General features: G+C 44.2%; 1 protein-coding gene across 1 annotated transcript in view; it reads left to right on the top strand.

Annotated features, from left to right (window-relative positions):
- Positions 1–20,137, top strand: part of LOC110527562 (transmembrane protein 163a) — a 42,910-nt gene that overhangs the window by 9,016 nt on the left and 13,757 nt on the right. The window contains exons 3-5 of the mRNA XM_021608930.3: positions 12,112–12,155; positions 13,074–13,165; positions 15,210–15,306. Of these exons, the coding sequence (XP_021464605.2) occupies positions 12,112–12,155; positions 13,074–13,165; positions 15,210–15,306 (233 nt within the window). The remainder of the gene's footprint in view (positions 1–12,111; positions 12,156–13,073; positions 13,166–15,209; positions 15,307–20,137) is intronic.

The following is a 20,137-nucleotide window of genomic DNA, read 5'->3' as shown; positions in this document are numbered from 1 at the left end:
TCCCGTCAGACAGGAGACGAGGATATGGCACCAAAATACAATGCCCAAAACACAGGGCGCGAAAAATACTGACCAACCCAAAACACAGGGTACACGGTCCGGAGCACGAACACACCCAACGACAACAACACGTAATACAAAATCAATCCCGCACAAAACAAGGGCGGGTTTACTAGTCTTAAATAAGGAAGCACATCAGGAAAACACAATTAGACATAGGTGCAACTAATAAGACAAAACAAACAGAAAAAGGAAAAGGGATCGGTGGCGGCTAGTAGGACGGTGACGACGACCGCCGAGCACTGCCCGAACAGGCAGAGGAGCCAACTTCGGCGGAAGTCGTGACAAGGGTTTTCATTATTTTGACTATTTTCTATATTGTAGAATAATAGTGAAGACTCCAAAACTTTGAATTAACACATATTGTATGGAATCATGTATTAACCAAAAAAGTGTTAAACAAATCAAAATATATTTAATATTTGAGATTCTTCAAAGGAGCCACCCTTTGCCTTGATGAGAGCTTTGCACATTCTTGGCATTCTCTCCAAACTTTTGACTGGTACTGTACATTAACCACATATACACAGTACACACCCCTTCGCAGTTCTGAATTCAATGAAAACAAATATTGATTGACGATATTGCGTTATCGCACCAGTGGTGTAGGTTAAGCAATTAACGTTCTTTGACATCGAGCCTAAATGGGATTAAATGGCTCTGCTACCCTTTATGGAATGTTCTGTGTAATCCAAAACACAGACGTTTTGGTGTGTACCATATCATCTTCTTCAGTGTGTATGTTCTGCGTAAGAAAAGTGACTGATTGGCTATTACGGGTATCTGGGACCTGGGGTCTTTCTCTATACGGTAGATGTCTACCAGAATGATGGCTACTGGGGTATGCAAACAGGAAAACATTCACATTAGGGAAACTGTCGCAACCAGCTCTGGTTTTGGTGCGAATTCTCAGTGATGCGTGCAGTTGCACAAGTACATTTGACTTGGGTCATATAGATTCCTTGCTGCCCAGATCAATAGGCAAATAGGCGTGTGCATGTGTGCTTGTGTGTTTGTTGTACAAGGTGATCAACGTGGGAAGCACAGCTAGCTTACTTGTGTGTGTTATTTAATTGTCCCCTGCTTGCTGAGTCTTTATGTGATTTCAAAGATACTCGACCACAATTAAATCACACCACGGAAATTGCATTTTCTAAGCTGTTTGTCATCTCTGACAGGTTTTTAGGGGGAAAGGGGAAGGGAGGAAGACGTGCACATGTGAAAACGTGCACCAGCCTGGCTGTGATGTAGGAACTAGGGACAAAAATGTCCCAGATACTTCACATCTTCCTCAGGATACAATTAACAAGCGCTCAGTGGCAGGTTGTCGGCTCTTAAATGGCAGATTTATTCGCATCCATTTGAGGCCAGTCGATGCATGGAGGCCCTTTCACTCTCTCTCTCTCCTCCCTAATGTATGTGTATGTGTGTGTGTGTGTGTGTGTGTGTGTGTGTGTCAACTTTCTCAACTCTGACTGATGACTGTTGTTGACAAGGTGGATTTCTCCACTCCTGTTCCAGGTGAATCTGCTGTTTCTCTCTTCCTTCCTGCCCCCTCATTCTTTGGATATCATGGCATAATCAGGTTCCACAGTTGCCATGTTTGTGTGTGTGCACTTTTTGAAAATGTGTTGCGCTTGTTGGATTTCACTAAATACTACCTTTCGAATTTCAATAGCTTTTCCTTGGTTTGCTTCACAAATACCCCCCCCCCCCCCTTGACTGCTTTTTTGGGTGACCTGAATGTCATTTTCACAACACACTTGACACATCACATTACCCAACACAGGGCTTAGTGAAATACCAGCCACATGTCACCATGGTGTCTGTTCGCTGTGTTTTGAGTGGGAGTGCCCTACCGGTCTAGGTGGTGGCTGAGCGATGGATGCCAGGGCACACAGCCCCGAGGCAGACCCTGAGTACAGATCACATCGCTCTGTGCACCCTGGAGAGAGACGGAGAAAGCCACACACAGAGATATGCACAGACGCACGCACATGCAGTTATGCATGCATGCACGCACAAGCACACCCACAGAGACAACCACCGACACACACACACACACACACACACACACACCCACACCCACAGAGACAACCACCGACACACACACACACACACACACACACCCACACCCACAGAGACAACCACCGACACACACACACACACACACACACACCCACACCCACAGAGACAACCACCGACACACACACACACACACACACACACACACACACACCCACACCCACAGAGACAACCACCGACACACACACACACACACCCACAGAGACAACCACCGACACACACACACACACACACACACACACACACACACACACACACACCCACACCCACAGAGACAACCACCAACACACACACACACACACACACACACACACACACACACACACACACACACACACACACACACACACACACACACAATTAAGATGCAATTGAGATGCTACATAAGAACTTCAAGGCCACATGCGTGGAAAAAAACAAACCAAAAAGGAACAATCTAAACAAGAGAGGGGGAGAGATGCAACACATATTCATGCATTCAGAACTGTGCGTCTCTATGAGCTGGAGCGCAAGCCCCCAAAGAGTCTGCAGTCTAAAAATAAGAGCAGCAGGAGGTGCATGTGGAGAAACAGAGAGAGAGAGATAGAGAGAGAGAGAGAGAGAGAGAGAGAGCGGGAGAGGGAGAGGTGCTCTCCCTTCTCTGTTCTCACATGAACAGCAGGAGCAGGCAGAGGGAGGAAGGGATGAAAGGAGATTGGGAGGGAGGCTCAGAGTAGCGGGTGTGGGGGCATGGAGTTGACTGAGTGATGATTGTCTTCTGCCATGTCCACTTCACCTACCTGCCCTTGGATGGATAGGCTGGGGGGGGGGGGGGGGGGGGGGGAACACACGCAGAAACACACGCACTCATTATTAAACCACGTATAATGTGCTGTATTTCTGTAAATCACAATACAATTTCACATAGTTCACCAGCGCAGTTTTAGAATCATGCTGACCAAGCAAGCATTAAACCACACCAGTAAACAAATATACAAATAAAATTGTAATATTATAGTATACTATGGAATATTACGGGGAAAACAGATCTGCGATTATATTACCCTCTGATAGTAAAGAGTGTAGTAAACTGCATTTCAACTGATTAACCTGCTCTCAATTGCTCCACCACTGATAGAGCTGGCACACTGACACTGCTGTACATAGGTTAAGCTTAATGCTATTGGGGTAAACGCAATGGCATTGGCCCCAACACAACAGTGGCGTGTATTCATTGATGGCAAGCGAAGCCAGGCTTCCCTCAAAAATGTACCAATTAAAAAAAAAAAACATAAATAATTAATATTTTGTCTCTGTTTTTCATAAATTTCCTTCAATTGAGAGGCTGAATGTATCTCCCCGGAGAAAGCATCCAAGCGAGCAAAACAGTGCCCCTCTGTCTCTCTAATGTGTAGGCATCTATCTGATGCTGTCTGGTCCAAACGAGTGTGACATTGTTGCCGCCCGTAGCATTGAATCCAAGGAAAGCCAGCCACCATTTGGCCTCCCTTGATAATTTTTTTAATAAAATCATTGTCAGTCAGCGTTGAGCTAAAGTGAGTGAGCTCAACTGTGAATGTCCTCCTGGCGCAAACAAAAAATACGTGTCAAGGGAAGCCAGTTTGGATTTGGCTTCACACCAATCACATCAGAATAAAACCAAACTTCATTGACAGAAAAAAATTGAATTGTTGCATCTTATTGTGTTGTTCTCCGGTGGCTAGCTAGCCAGCTAGCTAAAATTGTCCCTTTCCTAAATTAGCCATGGATGGAGATAGGGATTTGGACTTGTGGTTTACTTAATTCTCCATACTGGACAATGATTATAATGATGATTCTGATCCAACCATTAATTCATACATTGTGCCCCTGGCCTGAGAGGATGGAAGTTCAATCTGTAGCTAAATGTAGTAGGCTAATGTTAACTAGCTGGCTCATCGTTGCCCATGAAAGGAAAACTAAAAGTGTGTAGCATTTCGGCAACATGAAAAAGAGGAGGATGGCATTGTTTTTTCTCTACAAGTAGGGTGAGTCAACATGTTTATTCTACTTACACACACACACACACACACACACACACACACACACACACACACACACACACACACACACACACACACACACACACAGTACCATGGACAGCCACATCATAGTTAGCTTACTTTGATTGGACAAATTATTTTGGTACGTTTTAATTGTCACCGTATTAGACTAAGCATAGGTTATTTAAGGATGTTGATGTTGAAATGCTGCTGGAATAGTGGAGGCAGCCACTGTTTTCTTAGCGACTTGCGGCAACTCTCCGTGGTTCTAAATCAATAGTTGTTTAGTAGTCTGAAAATTCAGGAAACATTAACTTGATTGACCTTGCTGTAGGTCATGAAACTGTTTGTTACATGCAATATGCTTTGTGGACAGATGTTGCTCTCTGGTTTTGTGATGAAACCAAGTTGTGCTTGAATTTATTCTGCCAGTCTGTTTTCTTATTGTCTCTGCCTTAGGCCTACAGTATATATCACAGTGGCAAGGCATATGAACTAACAGGTTATAGAGCAAACAAGGCATTGATCACAACACATAGGTTGTAATATTGCTTTCTTCATGCTTGGCTTCCCCAGTGATTTTACCCACGCACTGCTACAACATTGAGCAACAACATTCTGTCTGGGTAGCTTCTCTGTTCAGCGTATCTTCTGACACTATCCACTGTCCCATATAGGATCTTTGAACATCAAAGGTTCCTTTCCATACCTAGGCAGAGCTGTTTTTAAAAATCTCTCCACTCCGGACATATTTCCTGTGTCTGTGAGATGGCGTTCTCTTGGACATTTTATTATTTGACATAATAAACCCATGTCACATGGGTATATCATAACACTTGCATATCATATTTTTGTCAGATCTGTGATCCCGAACCCAAGAATATGCTACAAAGGATTTGATCATTGTAATTGTCAGTGTCAGTGCAGACAGAGGATCTGACTGAGAGAATTGACACAGAAATGAAGTCATCTGGAGTGGCTGTGGGGAACCAATGACATCTGTCGTCTATGTTGTGGAAAGGGACTGACTTAGGTCTCCGGAGAGACAGAGAGAGTGACACATCTCCCATCTGCCCTGCTGTCTCTGTCACTCTGGGTGAACGGAGTAGATAGAGGCAGAGAGAGATTGAGGAAGAGAGTCAGACAGAGAGAGATTAGTGTTGATGTCACAAGTTGTGTGCTATAGCTTGGAAAGTAAACAAATGTGATATTATAAGGCTGTTTGTTTCCAACAATAGGACTGTTTTCCTCAATAATTAATTAATTAATGTAACCTTTATTTAACCAGGTAGGTTAGTTGAGAACAAGTTCTCATTTACAAGTGGGACCTGGCCAAGATAAAGCAAAGCAGTTTGACACATACAACAACACAGAGTTACACATGGAAAAAACAAACATACAGTCAATAATACAGTAGAAAAAGTATATATACAGTGTGTGCAAATGAGGTAGGATAAGGGAGGTAAGGCAATAAATAGGTCATGGTGGCGAAGTAATTACAATATAGCAATTAAACACTGGAATGATAGATGTGCAGAAGATGAATGTGCAGTAGAGATACTGGGGTGCAAAGGAGCAAGATAAATAAATAAATACAGTATGGGGATGAGGTAGTTTAATGGGTTATTTACAGATGGGCTATGTACAGGTGATGAGGGAGATATGAGAACAAGATTAGGGAGATATGAGTCTCCAGCTATAGTGATTTTTGCAGTTCATTCCAGTCATTGGCAGCAGAGAACTGGAAGGTAAGGCGGCCAAAGGAAGAATTGGCTTTGGGGAAGACCAGAGAGATATACCTGCTGGAGCACGTGCTATGGGTGGGTGCTGCTATGGTGACCAGCGAGCTGAGATAAGGCAGGGCTTTACCTAGCAGTGGGTTTGGGTTTAACTGCCAGTGGGTTTGGCGTGAAATGGAGTCCTCTTACATTTTTTTCCCTCATCGAAAACAAGATGAATTGGTTAAACTAACTCCTCAACCTCATATACCGCTGCCTGAGCCATTGAATTGCTAGCTTTCCGGTGGTGCAGCTGGTTATGGTGTGTCAATAAGGAAGTTACGTGTGTTTGTGAAACAAGGGGTGTTTCTTGATATGCTCCGAGCAAGCAAACTGGACCACGGAACGGCCGGAGTATGAGTCGTAATGAAAGTATTTGAAATGGAACACGGAGGGCAATTCTCAGATGTGTACTTCATTTGTACATATTTCGAAGTATGCATCGCTTCAACTGAAATATTCCCAGTATTGTTGACGTAGTATGATGCAACCACATAAAAAAAAAACTACGCAAAATGTCCTGAAGTCAATGGCGGCTGGTTTTGAGTTGAAGTGAGAGAGCTCGGAAATTGGAATGAAAAGTTGCCCGCTCACATCGCATGTGACGCCTGATTAACCATAAGATGTTAACTTTGGTCTGTTTAACTGCATAGAATAACCTCTGTACCTAGGCTGACGAAAAATGTGTAGCTAGCTAGCGACCGACACAGAATTTGTAGCTAACGCTGGCCATTTACCTTTCAATACAACATTTGTTTTAGGTCGTTTTTTTAACATGTACAACTAGTTGGCCAGCTAGATTAATACAAATCACATGTAGCTGATAATTATGAGCGTTGCATTTTCTTTATGTACATTTTCATGCATTCTCCAAACTCTCGTCCTCACAAGATTGTACTCAAGAGAATGCCCTTGGAGAAGGAACTCGGAAGCGTGAGAGTGTGGAGCACGGTCCTATGCATATTGAGAAACACCCAGAGGATCAAACACTGAACATCAGTGTGGGCTCTTGAGGAAGGAAGTGGTACTGTTACTCAAGCAGTGTGACACCGGTTACACCGTGATGCCTAAGGGTAATGTGACAACCCTAAGATGGATGCCTTTACTGTGCTGCGTTGGTTTAAGCCCTCCTCTCAAAACCTTTCTCTGAGACACTTGATCTGGCTTGACAAAGTGAGGAGAATTGATCCCCCTGCCTTCATTGTAAACGACTGGTCACGAACCAGATCTGTCCTGTCACACGGAGACCCTAGCTGTGTCTGAAATGGCACCCTATTACTTATATAGTGACTTATGGGCCCTGTTCAGAAGTAGTGCACTATATAGGGGAAAAGGTGTCATTTCGGGTGTAGTCCTTCTGTTCTCGGTGTGGCTGGTGTTCTGTCAGAATGATGTGCCAGCCTCTGTCACCGTGATGATGAGTGGAGGGTGGGGAGGTTTGACATGTGACATATGGACTGGGATGACCCAGAACAATCTGTCTGTCACCCACTGTGTGTCACTGTGTTTAGAAGGATAAATGGGTGGGGGCTTTACACCCCAGGAGGACTGCAGAAAGAGAACACCTGGGTCTTGTTCATTAGGGCACGCAAGCAAAAATCATTTTTAAATGAAAAAACTAAAATGATAGTTTTTTATTGGACAAGTCCAGGTAGTCCCTCTCCGTTTCAGTCTATTTTCTTCTGTTTGGTGCATAATGAACATGACCCAGAATAATAAAAGCCTTTTCATTATTGGTCTCTTAAATAACATAGTACTGCAGTGGAAAGGCCAAATCAGAGTACACCCAGGGGGCTTTCACACCAAATTGGTTTGGAGCAGTTTTTCCGAACTCTGTTGCGTTTACCCCCTTAGTTCAGTTCGTTTGGACTGGTGTGAACACTATCTGTACTTGGGAGAGCACCAAACAACGCACATCTTTCGCTCAAAACGTGTGGCCTCGGTCTGTTTCCATTGGTGCATTTCGCTGCAGGTGAGAACGCAGTTTGGACCAAACACAGGAAAACAGCAAGAGGCTGGCAGTATTATTGGTTCTTTGACTGCGAGCATTTGATGAAATGCATGCATTATCTTAACTTGACATCTCTAAAACATTTTTGTGAGTAGCAGAGCATTTACTGTATGAGCGCATCCTATGCAGATTAGGGGAGACCGGGGCTACAAGGGATATAGGCTACTGAATACATTCACTACTGAACATAGGCTACTGAATACATTCACTACTGAACATAGGCTACTGAATACATTCACTACTGAACATAGGCTACTGAATAATTTCACTACTGAACATAGGCTACTGAATACATTCACTACTGAACATAGGCTACTAAATACATTCACTACTGAACATAGGCTACTGAATACATTCACTACTGAACATAGGCTACTGAATACATTCACTACTGAACATAGGCTACTGAATACATTCACTACTGAATATAGGCTACTGAATATATTCACTACTTCACACAGGTTACTGAATATATTCACTACTGAACATAGGCTACTGAATATATTCACTACTGAACATAGGCTACTGAATATATTCACTACTGAACACAGGTTACTGAATATATTCACTACTGAACACAGGTTACTGAATATATTCACTGCACGTTGCAGTTGGCCACTCAGTGGCCTTGTGGTTAGAGTGTCCACCCTGAGATCAAATAAAATAACATTTCATTGGTCGCGTACGCATATTTAAAATATGCAGATGTTATCGCAGGTGCAGAGTGTTTCTAGCTCCACAGTGCAGTAATACCTAACAATACAGAACAATACACACAATGCCAAACATTTAAATGAAGAAATATCAGAACAAGCAATGTCAGAGAGAGAGAGAGAGAGAGAGAGAGAGAGAGAGAGAGAGAGAGAGAGAGAGAGAGAGAGAGAGCCTTCTCGGCTGCGCCCATTTCGCTCCAGTAGTGCTCACTTCACGGGCTCAGGGCATGCCTGACCCAGCATGCATTTGGAGTCTACTTGTGTGCCGCTTTAGCCCCTTGCTTCAGCTACCGTCACGGAGTTAGCTAAATATTTCCACAAAGAAACTGATAAAACACACAGGTGCAAAATCAAGGTGAATTATGAAGATGTGATGTAGTGACCACGACTAAAGAATCACTGTGGAATCTGAAAAGACACATTTTATGAAAGCATGATGGTGTATTTACAACATGCACATGCTAACAGAAAGGAACGAGGTGGGAAGCTAACTAAGTGTGTCATTGAGACAAAGTATCTATAAACAAAAAATCTGATCTCTTTAAGTGTATTTATTTAGGACCAATAGGCCTGTCATATTCCCACTTTCAAGGAGCTTTCTGTTTTGATTGGGTTATTTTGCCTAAAAACTTTTAGGCCTACCTATTGAAAAATGTTAAAAACAACTTTGTGAGGCATTGGAATACCTTCCTGGTCTTTGTGGTTCAATCTGTGTTTAAAATTCACTGCTCGACTGAGGGACCATTACAGATAATTGTATGTGTGGGGTACAGAGGTGAGGTAGTCATTCAAAAATCATGATAAACACTATCATTGCACACAGAATGAGTCCATGCAACTTATTATGTGACTTGTTAAGCAAATGTTTACCCCTGAACTTATCTAGGCTTGTCATATAAAAGGGCTTGAGTACTTATTGTCCCAAGATATTTCAGCTTTCAGTTCTTATTCATTTGTAAACATTTGTAAAAACATAATTCCACTTTGAAATTATGCGGTATTGTGTGTAGGCCAGTGAAAAAAATAATTTCTCAATTTCTGAAGCTTATGAGTACAGGGTTGGACCCCCCCTTTGCCTCCAGAACAGCCTGAATTTTTGGGAGGTTGGATTCTACAAGATGTCGGAAAGGTTCCACAGGGATGTTGGTCCGTGCTGACACGATGGCATGCTGCAGATTGGACAGTGGTACAGTACATGCATGCTGCGAACAGCAGATACGCTGTGGCGTTCAATTGTTGCTCAATTGGTATCGAGGGAACTAACGTGTCCCAGGAAAACATTCCCCACACCAGTACACCACCACCATTAGCCTTTACCGTTGACACCAGCTAGGATGAGCCATGGATTCATGCTGCTTACGCCAAATCCTGACTCTGCCATCAGCATGACGCAATAGGAACTGGGACTCGTCGGACCAGGCAATGTTTTTCCACTCCTTAATTGTCCAGTGTTGGTGATCGCATGCCCACTGGAGTGGCTTCTTCTTGTTTTTAGCTGATAGGAGTGGAACCCGGTGTGGTCGCCTGCTGCAATTAACCCGTCTGTGACAAGGATCGACGATTTGTACATTCCGAGATGCCATTCTGCACACCACTGTTGTACCGACTGCGCCATTATTTGTGGCCTGCCTGTTAGATTGCACAATTCTTGCCTTTCTACTTCGACCTCTCTCATCAACGAGCTGACAGGACTGGCACTGACTGGATGTTTTTTGTTTGCCGCACCGTTCTCGTGAAACCCTAGACACTGTCATGTGTGAAAAAGCCCAGGAGGGCGGCTGTTTCTGAGATACAGGATCCGGCGCGACTGGCACCGACGATCATACCATGCTCATTAGTCGCTTAGGTCACTCGTTTAGCCCATTCTAACCTTTAATCAAACAGTAACGGAATGCCTTTTTAAAATGTTTATAGCAAGCCATGTCCGCGTGAATACAGCGCATACACATGAAGTGGGTAATACAATATGTAAACATGATTAAAGTGACCACTGCTCAATGACTATGTACATAGGGCCGCGGTCTCTAAGGTGCAGGGTAGAGTACAGGATGCTCCCAATGGTGCATCTGTAGACGTATGTGAGGTCCTTAGGGGCTAAGCACATTTTTCTTCAGCCTCCTGAGGTTGAAGAGGCGCTGTTGCGCCTTCTCCCCCACACTGTCTGTATGGATGGACCATTTCAGGTTGTCGTGATGTGCACGCCGAGGAACTTGACGTTTTTCCCACCCTCTCCACTGCGTCCCTGACGATGTGGATGGGGGCGTGCTCCCTCTGCTGTCTCCTGAAGTCCACGATCAGCTCCTTGGTTTTGTTGACGTTGAGGGACAGATTTATTTCCCTGGCACCCCTCCGTCAGGTCCGTCACCTCCTCCCTCTAGGCTGTCTCGTCGGTGTTGGTAATCAGGCCTATCGCTTTTTTCCCCCCGTCGGCAAACTTGATGGTTGAGTTTGGAGACGTGTTTGACGTGCGAGATTGGAAGATTAGGAGTTGATGATCTAGGATTGTTGGATCGGGTCTCTTTTACTCAAAACAGCCTGAATAGGAAGCCTAGGCAGGCTACAACCCGGATGACAGCCAATTCCCTATATTATTCCCTATATTGCGTCCTATGGGCCCTGGTCAAAAGTAGTGCATTAAATAGGGAATAGGATGCCATTATTTTGGAACCCAAAGCCAGTAGTCATTAGCCTGGGCTGCGTTAGTATGAACATTGCGTAGTCTTCAGTGCTGGGTAATCTCTCTGGGTTGGGGTTGGATGTGTTTTGAATTCCATGATTTCTCATTTCCTGAATATGGTAATCACTCTGGAGTTCAACTCTGGGGTGGGGTGGGTGGGTGGGTGGGTGGGTGGGGGGGGGGGGTTGTAATGTAGCCTCAGGAACAATCTGCGTTACAAACAGCTGTATGTACACATTGGTGGGGTACTCAGTCCTGCTCACTGCTCGGCAATTAGAAGCAGCGGTCCCATTGCTTTTGAGGGCAAACTAGGGATTTTAACGCTGTGAACCTGACAATGGTGTGGATGTTGAGTGATAACACTACGTTATATCTTACTACTACACCTGCTGAGTAGAACAGTGTTGTAGTTGCGCTATGTACGGCCTGGGTTTAAATACGTGGAGCATTTAATTGAGCCTGTCTGTTATTTTGGACTGCCGGGTGGGCGGGGTTTGCACTGTTGGGACTGTTCTATTGGCCCCAAGGTCCCAGTCCCAGGCAAGTTCAATCAAGCGCAGCTAAAGTAGTTAAAAGAAAATAAATGCTATTTGACTCCAGGGACTACCGGTAGGCTGGTTTCTAGCTAACCGGCTGCCAGTGTTTGGTAAGCAACGGTTATTCTCAAGTCATTCACAACAGTACCACTGATAGAAATGCATTTCATGAATGAATGTTCTTCATGTATAGTAAAACTTGTGTTTCTCTTGTTTCCCCCCCCCCCCAGCGGTTTCCTTCATGAGACACAGTGCCTCGGCTTTCGGATTCGCTGTAGGTACTTTTAAAATGTATTTTAATGAATCTACTACTGAGTGCTAATGGGCAGATGTCATTACTAACACGTTACAATCAGTGTGTTTGAGGGGTCAGTTTGAGCAAGGCAAGGCACAGGATCACTGATCTTTTTTTGTGTTTTTTTTGTTAAATTTTTCTCTCCCCTTTTTCTCCCCAATTTTGTGGTATCCAATTGTTTTTAGTAGCTACTATCTTGTCTCATCGCTCCGGTATGGGCTCGGGAGAGATGAAGGTTGAAAGTCATGCGTACTCCGATACACAACCCAGCCAAGCCGCACTGCTTCTTAACACAGCGCGCATCCAACCCGGAAGCCAGCCGCACCAATGTGTCGGAGGAAACACTGTGCACCTGGCAACCTTGGTTAGCGCACACTGCGCCCGGCCCGCCACAGGAGTCGCTGGTGCGTGATGAGACAAGGATATCCCTACCGGCCAAACCCTCCCTAACCCGGACGACGCTAGGCCAATTGTGCATCGTCCCACGGACCTCCCTGTCGCGGCCGGTTACGACAGAGCCCAGAGTCTCTGGTGGCACTGCGCCACCCGGGAGGCCCCCAGGATCACTGATCTTGATCACGTGAAGAGTAGTAGCTCTAGCTAGTTATTTGGGATGTAAGGTGATTCGTAGACAAATGATTCTGCGCAGACCAACTGCAATGTAGTCGATCTCAAAAACACACATCGGTTCCACAAGGGCCTGACCATATCAAGTTCCTGCTAACCTTCGGAGTCTAAGCTTGTAATTTAGGCTAGATTGGCATTGACTTTGAGTTATTGGGATGAGGATAACTGAAGGGTACAATCATTTAAGTGAACCCCCCCCATCCCTCATGGGTTTCTGTTGAATAGCTGGTCAGCGTTGTCGTTGATGTTGTTGTTGTTTACCCTCTGCAGTTTGATGCCGCCCTGGACGTGCTGTCCTCCATCATCGTGGTGTGGCGCTATAGTAACGCCGCCGCCGTTCACTCTGCACACAGGGAGTACATGTGAGTAGATGTATCACATCCATATTTATCATATTTGTTGTTTTTGATGACCAGCAAAACTATATAAAGCCTAGAAATGATACTGTATTCTAGCACTATGTTGTCTCTTCAGCACACTCTAAGCTCTCTTAAGCATAATCGCTGCAGTCATTACAATGCATTTCATTCTTTGGGACTGTAGTGTGCAGTATTAGAACCCCAGCATTGTCTCTCATCCCCCTTACTCGCATTTTCATGTGTGAAATTGCCAGGCACCATCCGCTGCAGTCTCAGGGGATGCTTTTGTGAATGCAGATCGCCATGGAGACTCTGGTGTATAAGCCTATAGCCTGGTAAAACCAGATTGAATGCTGCTTTAATGATGAAACAGTGGTGAGTTTAGCATTCATTCTGGTTTAACCAGGCTAACCGGCATTACAGCAGCAGGTTGACAGCCTCTGGTTTAATGTAGAAGCCTATAGGCTCATATTAGCCTGGATAAACGAGCTTGAATGCTGCTTATACCATTGTGAGGGCAGCATTCAATCTGGTTTAACCAGGCTAATATGAGCCTTCAGTTGTACCGGTGAACACCTCTTTGGTCCAGAATCCTAATTGGAAGGTTTGTGTTACCCAGCAGCTAGTAATTGGCCTCTCCTAGGTGTGTGTTGTCGGGGGTGAATGTGTGTGTGTTTGTGTGTGTGTGTGTATGTGTGATCCCTCAGGGGAGAGGCCTTGTAAGGCACTAGGCCACCGGACAATTAAATTACCAGGTCTGTAGACGAATGAACGAGCAGCATGAATTTTACAGCAAGTTTTTCTTCCACCGTAATTGGGGGAATATTGTTGTATTCGTCAGCTGACATGACACATGGAGCAGGAGAGAAGCCTGGTCAACCACAGTTCTGCCAAGTCCGATCAAGACCTTGCATCTTGCGACTTTGATGTCAAAACTAAATTGACTGTCTTGCGCTGTTTGAGGAAAATCAAACTTGCAAATGTGCTTGATGCCAATTGCCTTGAGTCGATGAGTCCCCCCCCAAAAAAGGGACTTTTCTAAGCAGCGGGATTATAGCCCAATGAAGATCAAGTCCGTTGTGAGGGAGAGTCTCTGTTGATGAGCTTTACACAGCCCCAGGAGGTCTCTCACAAACAGAGCTCTGGGTCTCTCTCGGTCTCCCCCGCTGCACCACTGAAATCATTCCTACATGGCTTCTCTCCTCTCGCTCTACTTTGTGTTGCCTAGCTACCTTCCGGTTTTGACCCAGGGGGCTGGGTGCTGCTGAGCGAGAGCCAGCTGTGAGCATCAACACACACACACGCACACAGACCCACACACATGTTTCCATCCATTATGTTTTTGTCTGAACATCATGTATGTTATATCTAAAATACACTGTCTACTTTTGACACTTTGTCTTGTTTTTGCCCTTTTCATGGGTTCTTTGTGATAATATGTATGGTGTGTGTATTGCAACTAAGTCTGCGCTAGACTGGTAGATTAAGTAGGGGAGAGAGAGAGAGCAGACAGACAGCTAACCCGACCATGCCTGACCACCCCAGATGACACAGTTGACCGATTTTTTGGGGCTTCTCCCAGCCAGGCTTACCTAATTGGATAAAACTGTCTTTAAAGAAAATCTCTTCTCAAATTGATCCGTGGAGACTGTGTTCAACTCTCTGAATCAGCCACGGAGAAAAGCAAAATGGTTGTTATATTTAACGGATGCCTTTTCTCTTCCACAAGCTGTGGAAATAATGGAGACGATTTGCAATTGTGTTAAGTGGCGTTACGCTTATATGATGGGTAGTTGCAGTAGGCCTACTTTGTCATGGAAAGGTGGCCGATGATTTGGGAATGTTTTTAAAATACAATATATGATCCCTCACACAAATGATTATCAAAGCACAATATTATTAATCACTACTTTCTCTCACTCTCTTTCCTTCCATTTCCCCTCTGTCTACCTCCCTCCCTCTCTCTCCCCGCTCCCTTCCTCTCTCTCGCTTCCCCCCTAACGCCCTCCTCCCTCTCACCCCTCTCTCTCTCTCTCTCTCTCTACAGAGCCTGCGTGATCCTGGGGGTGGTCTTCATCCTGTCCTCTCTGTGTATCCTGGGAAAGGCAATCCATGACCTGGCTACCAACCTACTGCCTGAAGTGGTAAAAGATCCCATCTCCTGCCGTTGTACCCTTAAGCAAGGCACTTAACCCTTAACTGCACCTATAACTCTCAATCCAGGGGCGCTACACTGCCTATCTATCTATCTATCTTTTGAAAAAAGCTATATGGGAGTCACACGAAAAGCTATTTTTGGTGAACGGAGCCATATGGTCCAGCTCAACGAAGAGACTCAAATGTCGTGCACTACGTAGGGAATAGGGCGTCGTTTGAGACACAGCAGTACTCTCCGCTCTGCTCCACATGTCTGGGCATGTGAGTGTTCATTAAGGCCAGCTCCGGGTACTGTAATACCCACATTGGCAGTGCCAGCAGCCTTGGCAAATAGGTTTTACTTCAGCAAAGGGATTCCAATGAACATCTGGTTGGTGCTCTGAAATTGCTTGTCAAAAAACAGAGTGTAACTCGGTTTGGTGACTTGTTTTTGTCTTGTTTATGTCATGACAAATGTGTTGGGTGTCATTTGTCAAGGCAGTGGGGGGGTCCAGACAGTGTACTGTACATTTCACTGCTGGGGCATCACAAATACACCTACAAATCTTTACAAAGTCTTATTGTGTGGTTGTAGTTGTTGGATGGACACTAGAATGAAGATTCACTGTAATGCAACGTATAGTAAGTCCGTCTAAATCAACAGAAATATGGAGTCTTTTCACTCTTCGAAGTTGTCAACTGGTTGTACTTGGGTTATCTGAAGTCTCTTCAACTAGAGCAGTGTGCCATTATGGTGTCCCCAATGCCAAATGACACCATGTTCCCAACATAGTGCACTATTTTTGACCAGAGCCCTATGGGCCCGGGGTCAAAAGTAGTGCACTTTGTAGGGAATATGGTGCCATTTGGGACACAACTGAGTATAAACTCAGAGAGCTAATATATAGTTTCATTCTCGCATCGCCAGACTGGTCACATCGGGTGTGAATTCCATTTACAAGACTTTCATGTGGGAATGTGTGAAGAGACAACACCTCCAGAATGGCGAGAGGGACAGAGAGAGAGGCCCTATTCTCACTACGAGATATGAAGGAGAGTCTGAGGAGCGGGGTGGCGAACGAGAATTCTACTTATCAATTACACACTTGCCTTACCTTTTGTTGTGGCTGGCAACGCAACATTCTTGATCCGCACCTCAAATTAAATTGACCGTAAATATCACAGTAGCCACTAGCCGGTAAGCACAAACTATTCAACAATAACAGTAACTTTTCTTCTAAAACATATTACACTCTTGAATAATGCAACAATTAACCAGCGTGTACAGAGCTGCCCCTTTTCTAATTTTCACAACCCTTTTTTTATACTGAATGTTATCATATCTTCAAACAAACTCTAATATTATATATAGGGAGCCTGAGTGAACAAATAACACAACAATGACATACTTATTTCATAAGCAAAGTTATACAACACCCAATGTCCCTGTGTGAAAAAGTAATTGCCCCCATTCACTCAATAACTGGTTGTGCCACCTTTCGCTGCAATGACTCCAATCAAACACTTCCTGTAGTTGTTGATCAGTCTCTCACGTCGCTGTGGAGGAATGCTTGGCCCACTCTTCCATGCAAAACTGCTTTAACTCTCAAGTATGAACTGCTCGTTTCAAGTCCTGCCACAACATCTAATTTGGGATAATGTTTCGACTTTGAGTAGGCCATTCCAAAACTTCAAATGTGTTGCTTTTTGAGCCATTTTCATGTAGACTTGTGTGTTGGATCATTGTCTTACTGCATGACCCAGCTGAGATTCAGCTTCAGCTCGCAGATGGATGGCCTGACATTCTCCTGTAGAATTCTCTGACACAGAGCAGAATTCATGGTCCATTCTATTTAGGCAAATTGTCCAGGTCCTGAGGCAGCAAAGCATCCCCAAACTATCACACTTCCACCACCATGTTTGACCATTGGTATAAGGTTCTTACTGTTGAATGCAGTGTGGTTTTTGCCAGGTGTAATGAGACCCATGTCGTCCATATTGGGTTTTTGTTGGAAGATCTGATAACATTCAGTATCAAAAATATGCAAAAATAGAGAAAATCAGAGAGGGGGCAAATACTTTTGGACGGCACTGTATGTGCAGACAAAGGGTTTATTTTCTCGTCTGTAGGCTGCTACACTCATTACATTTGAGCTTCACGACAAAAGCGCAGAGTTGCTATAGCCGCATGTCTTCATCAAGTAACGTTAACCTATCAAAAATGAACGATTAACCCCCTGTACGAATATAAAAGTACAGTAGGCCTACCTTACAGCATTGCAACAAACCAGGCTCAATTTTTAGCAGTATCATGCAAACCATTACATGTGGTAATTGCGGCTGAAAACAGTGGCATAATTGAATTCACTGCCACAAGGTGTTATATATGGAAGCTCATACCCGCCACTCAAACAATTAAATAAGAAGCCTCATGATTTGTCAACGTGCACAATTAAGTATTCTGCTTCACTCTGATCAACTGTAGCCTACTGATAACAACCACAGCTGAAACTAGCCTAGAGAAGCCTATGCGCTCTGATCCAATCTGTGCCAGGCGAAACGTAACGTCATTTGATATGACTGGAATGAATCAATCAACACAATAGTGATGACATACTGTCTGAGTATATTTTTAATTACAAATACAAAGGCCTACACTATGTAACCCTGCATACAGCTCGAACCTGTTAGTTTATTGTCCAATCGCAGTTGTTGCATCTTTGTCTGTGTAAAGGGTTGTAATGTTTTCTTACACCCTAGGGCCAGTAGTTTTTTCAGGTGTTTAAAAAAATACTATATGCCCTGATTAGAAAACGTATCTGGTCCCATCAAAGCCAATTTATTATTTTGTCATGCGCTACAACTAGGGTCAGGATTTGGTTAGATTAGCCTACTGTACTTCCCACCACTCTGGGACCTTTGGTGCCATCTCTGAAATCACCACACAAGGTTACAAATGATCTACATTTGACATGTTTTTTTTGGAGGTGGGGATGGGCTTCCATGGTTTTACGTGGCTCAGTTCCTCCGGAGGTAACGGTCGAGACGTAGCAAGTACGCACGTTTACATTTGAGCAATATGTGTAGCCGACGGTATTTCTACGAAAAGTGTAGTACGTGTGAAGAGGCTCAGAGCGGGAAAGAAACACACAGAAAGAGAGCGAGAGAGAGGGGGAGACAGTCAGGCAGACAGGAGTGTGAGAGAGAAAGAGAGATTTGTGAAGAGAAAACAAGTGTATGCTGCTGTCGGTGCACGAGAGGGAGAGATGAAAAAGGAAGCGAGAGAGGGGAGAGAGAGAAAACAGAGCGATAGAAAACACAGAGAGAGAGAAACAGAGATATCTGTGAAGTGAAACATGATGTTGTGGTGTCTCTCTTCCTGGTGGATAATTACAGGAGGAATGTGGCAGAGCTCAGGTGTGAAAAGAGAACTACTAGAATAGCTAACTGCATTACTCTGTTGCCAGGCAATAAGTCGAAGCTAAGAGCCCGTTTTTAATCATAGAAAGCAAACAAGGTAGCCTAAGGCCATTGATGTCATAAGCACTTCTGGTGTTTTGGGTTTTTCATCATTGGTTAATTGGACAAATCACGATTTAGCTGCTTTTGAATTTCGGGAGGGGATATTTGTCCCGTAATTTGCAAAGAGAGAGGGTGGAGCTCCTCGTTCTAGCATCTCTTGATCCCATCTCTTAACCACTACCTATGATTTGGCTCGAGGGAATGAGGCCAATTATTGGAGGCACACCTAACGTGCAACACATTTAACACTAGAACCGCTGGCCTTTTAGCATATACGTACCCGCTAGAGACCAATGCCGGGCGAGCCCTACAGCATATGTGTCAGATGCATATCAACCTGCAAGGTGCTTAAACCTGCTTGATAAATACATGCTTGAAGAATAGTGCATAAACTATTGTAAAGGATTATTGCATGAAGAAATATTAATGGAAATATATCAATTAAAACAAATAACAACAATAGTTATTTGTTTAGATAGAGTCAAGGATATGTTAAAAAAAAAAAAAATTCTACAAAGTCGTAGAGAAAATGTAGGCCTATATCCTATTTTCGTTTCTCTTACAATAAAAACATTACAGTGTAGTCAATTTGATCAGCTGTATTTGTAGATTCAATTAGTAATAGAGTTATAGAAATTAATAAAGGTCAGTAGAAACGAAAAAGATGATAATAATAATAATATAACCAGCCATTTCCTGCGTTCCTGAACAAAAGCACCAGTGCACGAACAATTGTAACGGATGAACTGCATAAAGAAATATTAGTGGAAATATATTTGTGACAAGACATAAAAACAGTGGATTGTATCAGACACACTGTTGTGCCCTTGGCGGCCTGCCTGGCAGCTGTATCTTCTTCTTTTGCCGTTGATGTGGTTCTCACGAAGCTCACATGCCAGATCCAGTGGGAATGCATGGTGCTGAGGATGCAAACAGCGTTGCTTTACCACTCTCCATCACTGATGTGGAGTACAGCTCCTCTGGTATGTTGTTTTGCGTATAGGGGGGGGGGGGGGGGGGGGGGGGGGCAGCTCCTGCCTTGTTGGGTCACTGGCTAGTCTTCTTTGCGATCAACTTGTCCGCCAGGGAAATTGATGTGAAGAAGCTGTCCACGGTCACATTTCTGCCTTAGCTCGTGTAAGGCTCTTACGAGTCTCTAAACCACAGTCTCAAACAGTTGCTCACCCGCTGGCCTGGTTTCATCTTTCCCCTGATATGGAAAGCCATTGAGCAAGTACTTGGTTTCGACATTGGCAGCTAACCTAAACTTAACTGAAGTCACATGCACCCATTATCAGTTTCTTGTCTGGTTTCTTT

The sequence above is a fragment of the Oncorhynchus mykiss genome, chromosome 7, assembly GCF_057628025.1.
Source record: "Oncorhynchus mykiss isolate SJ-2025 chromosome 7, ASM5762802v1, whole genome shotgun sequence".
Taxonomy (NCBI): Eukaryota; Metazoa; Chordata; class Actinopteri; order Salmoniformes; family Salmonidae; genus Oncorhynchus; species Oncorhynchus mykiss.
The sequence above is the reverse complement of the archived record's forward strand: the minus strand, read 5'-3'. Positions and strand labels throughout refer to the sequence as shown.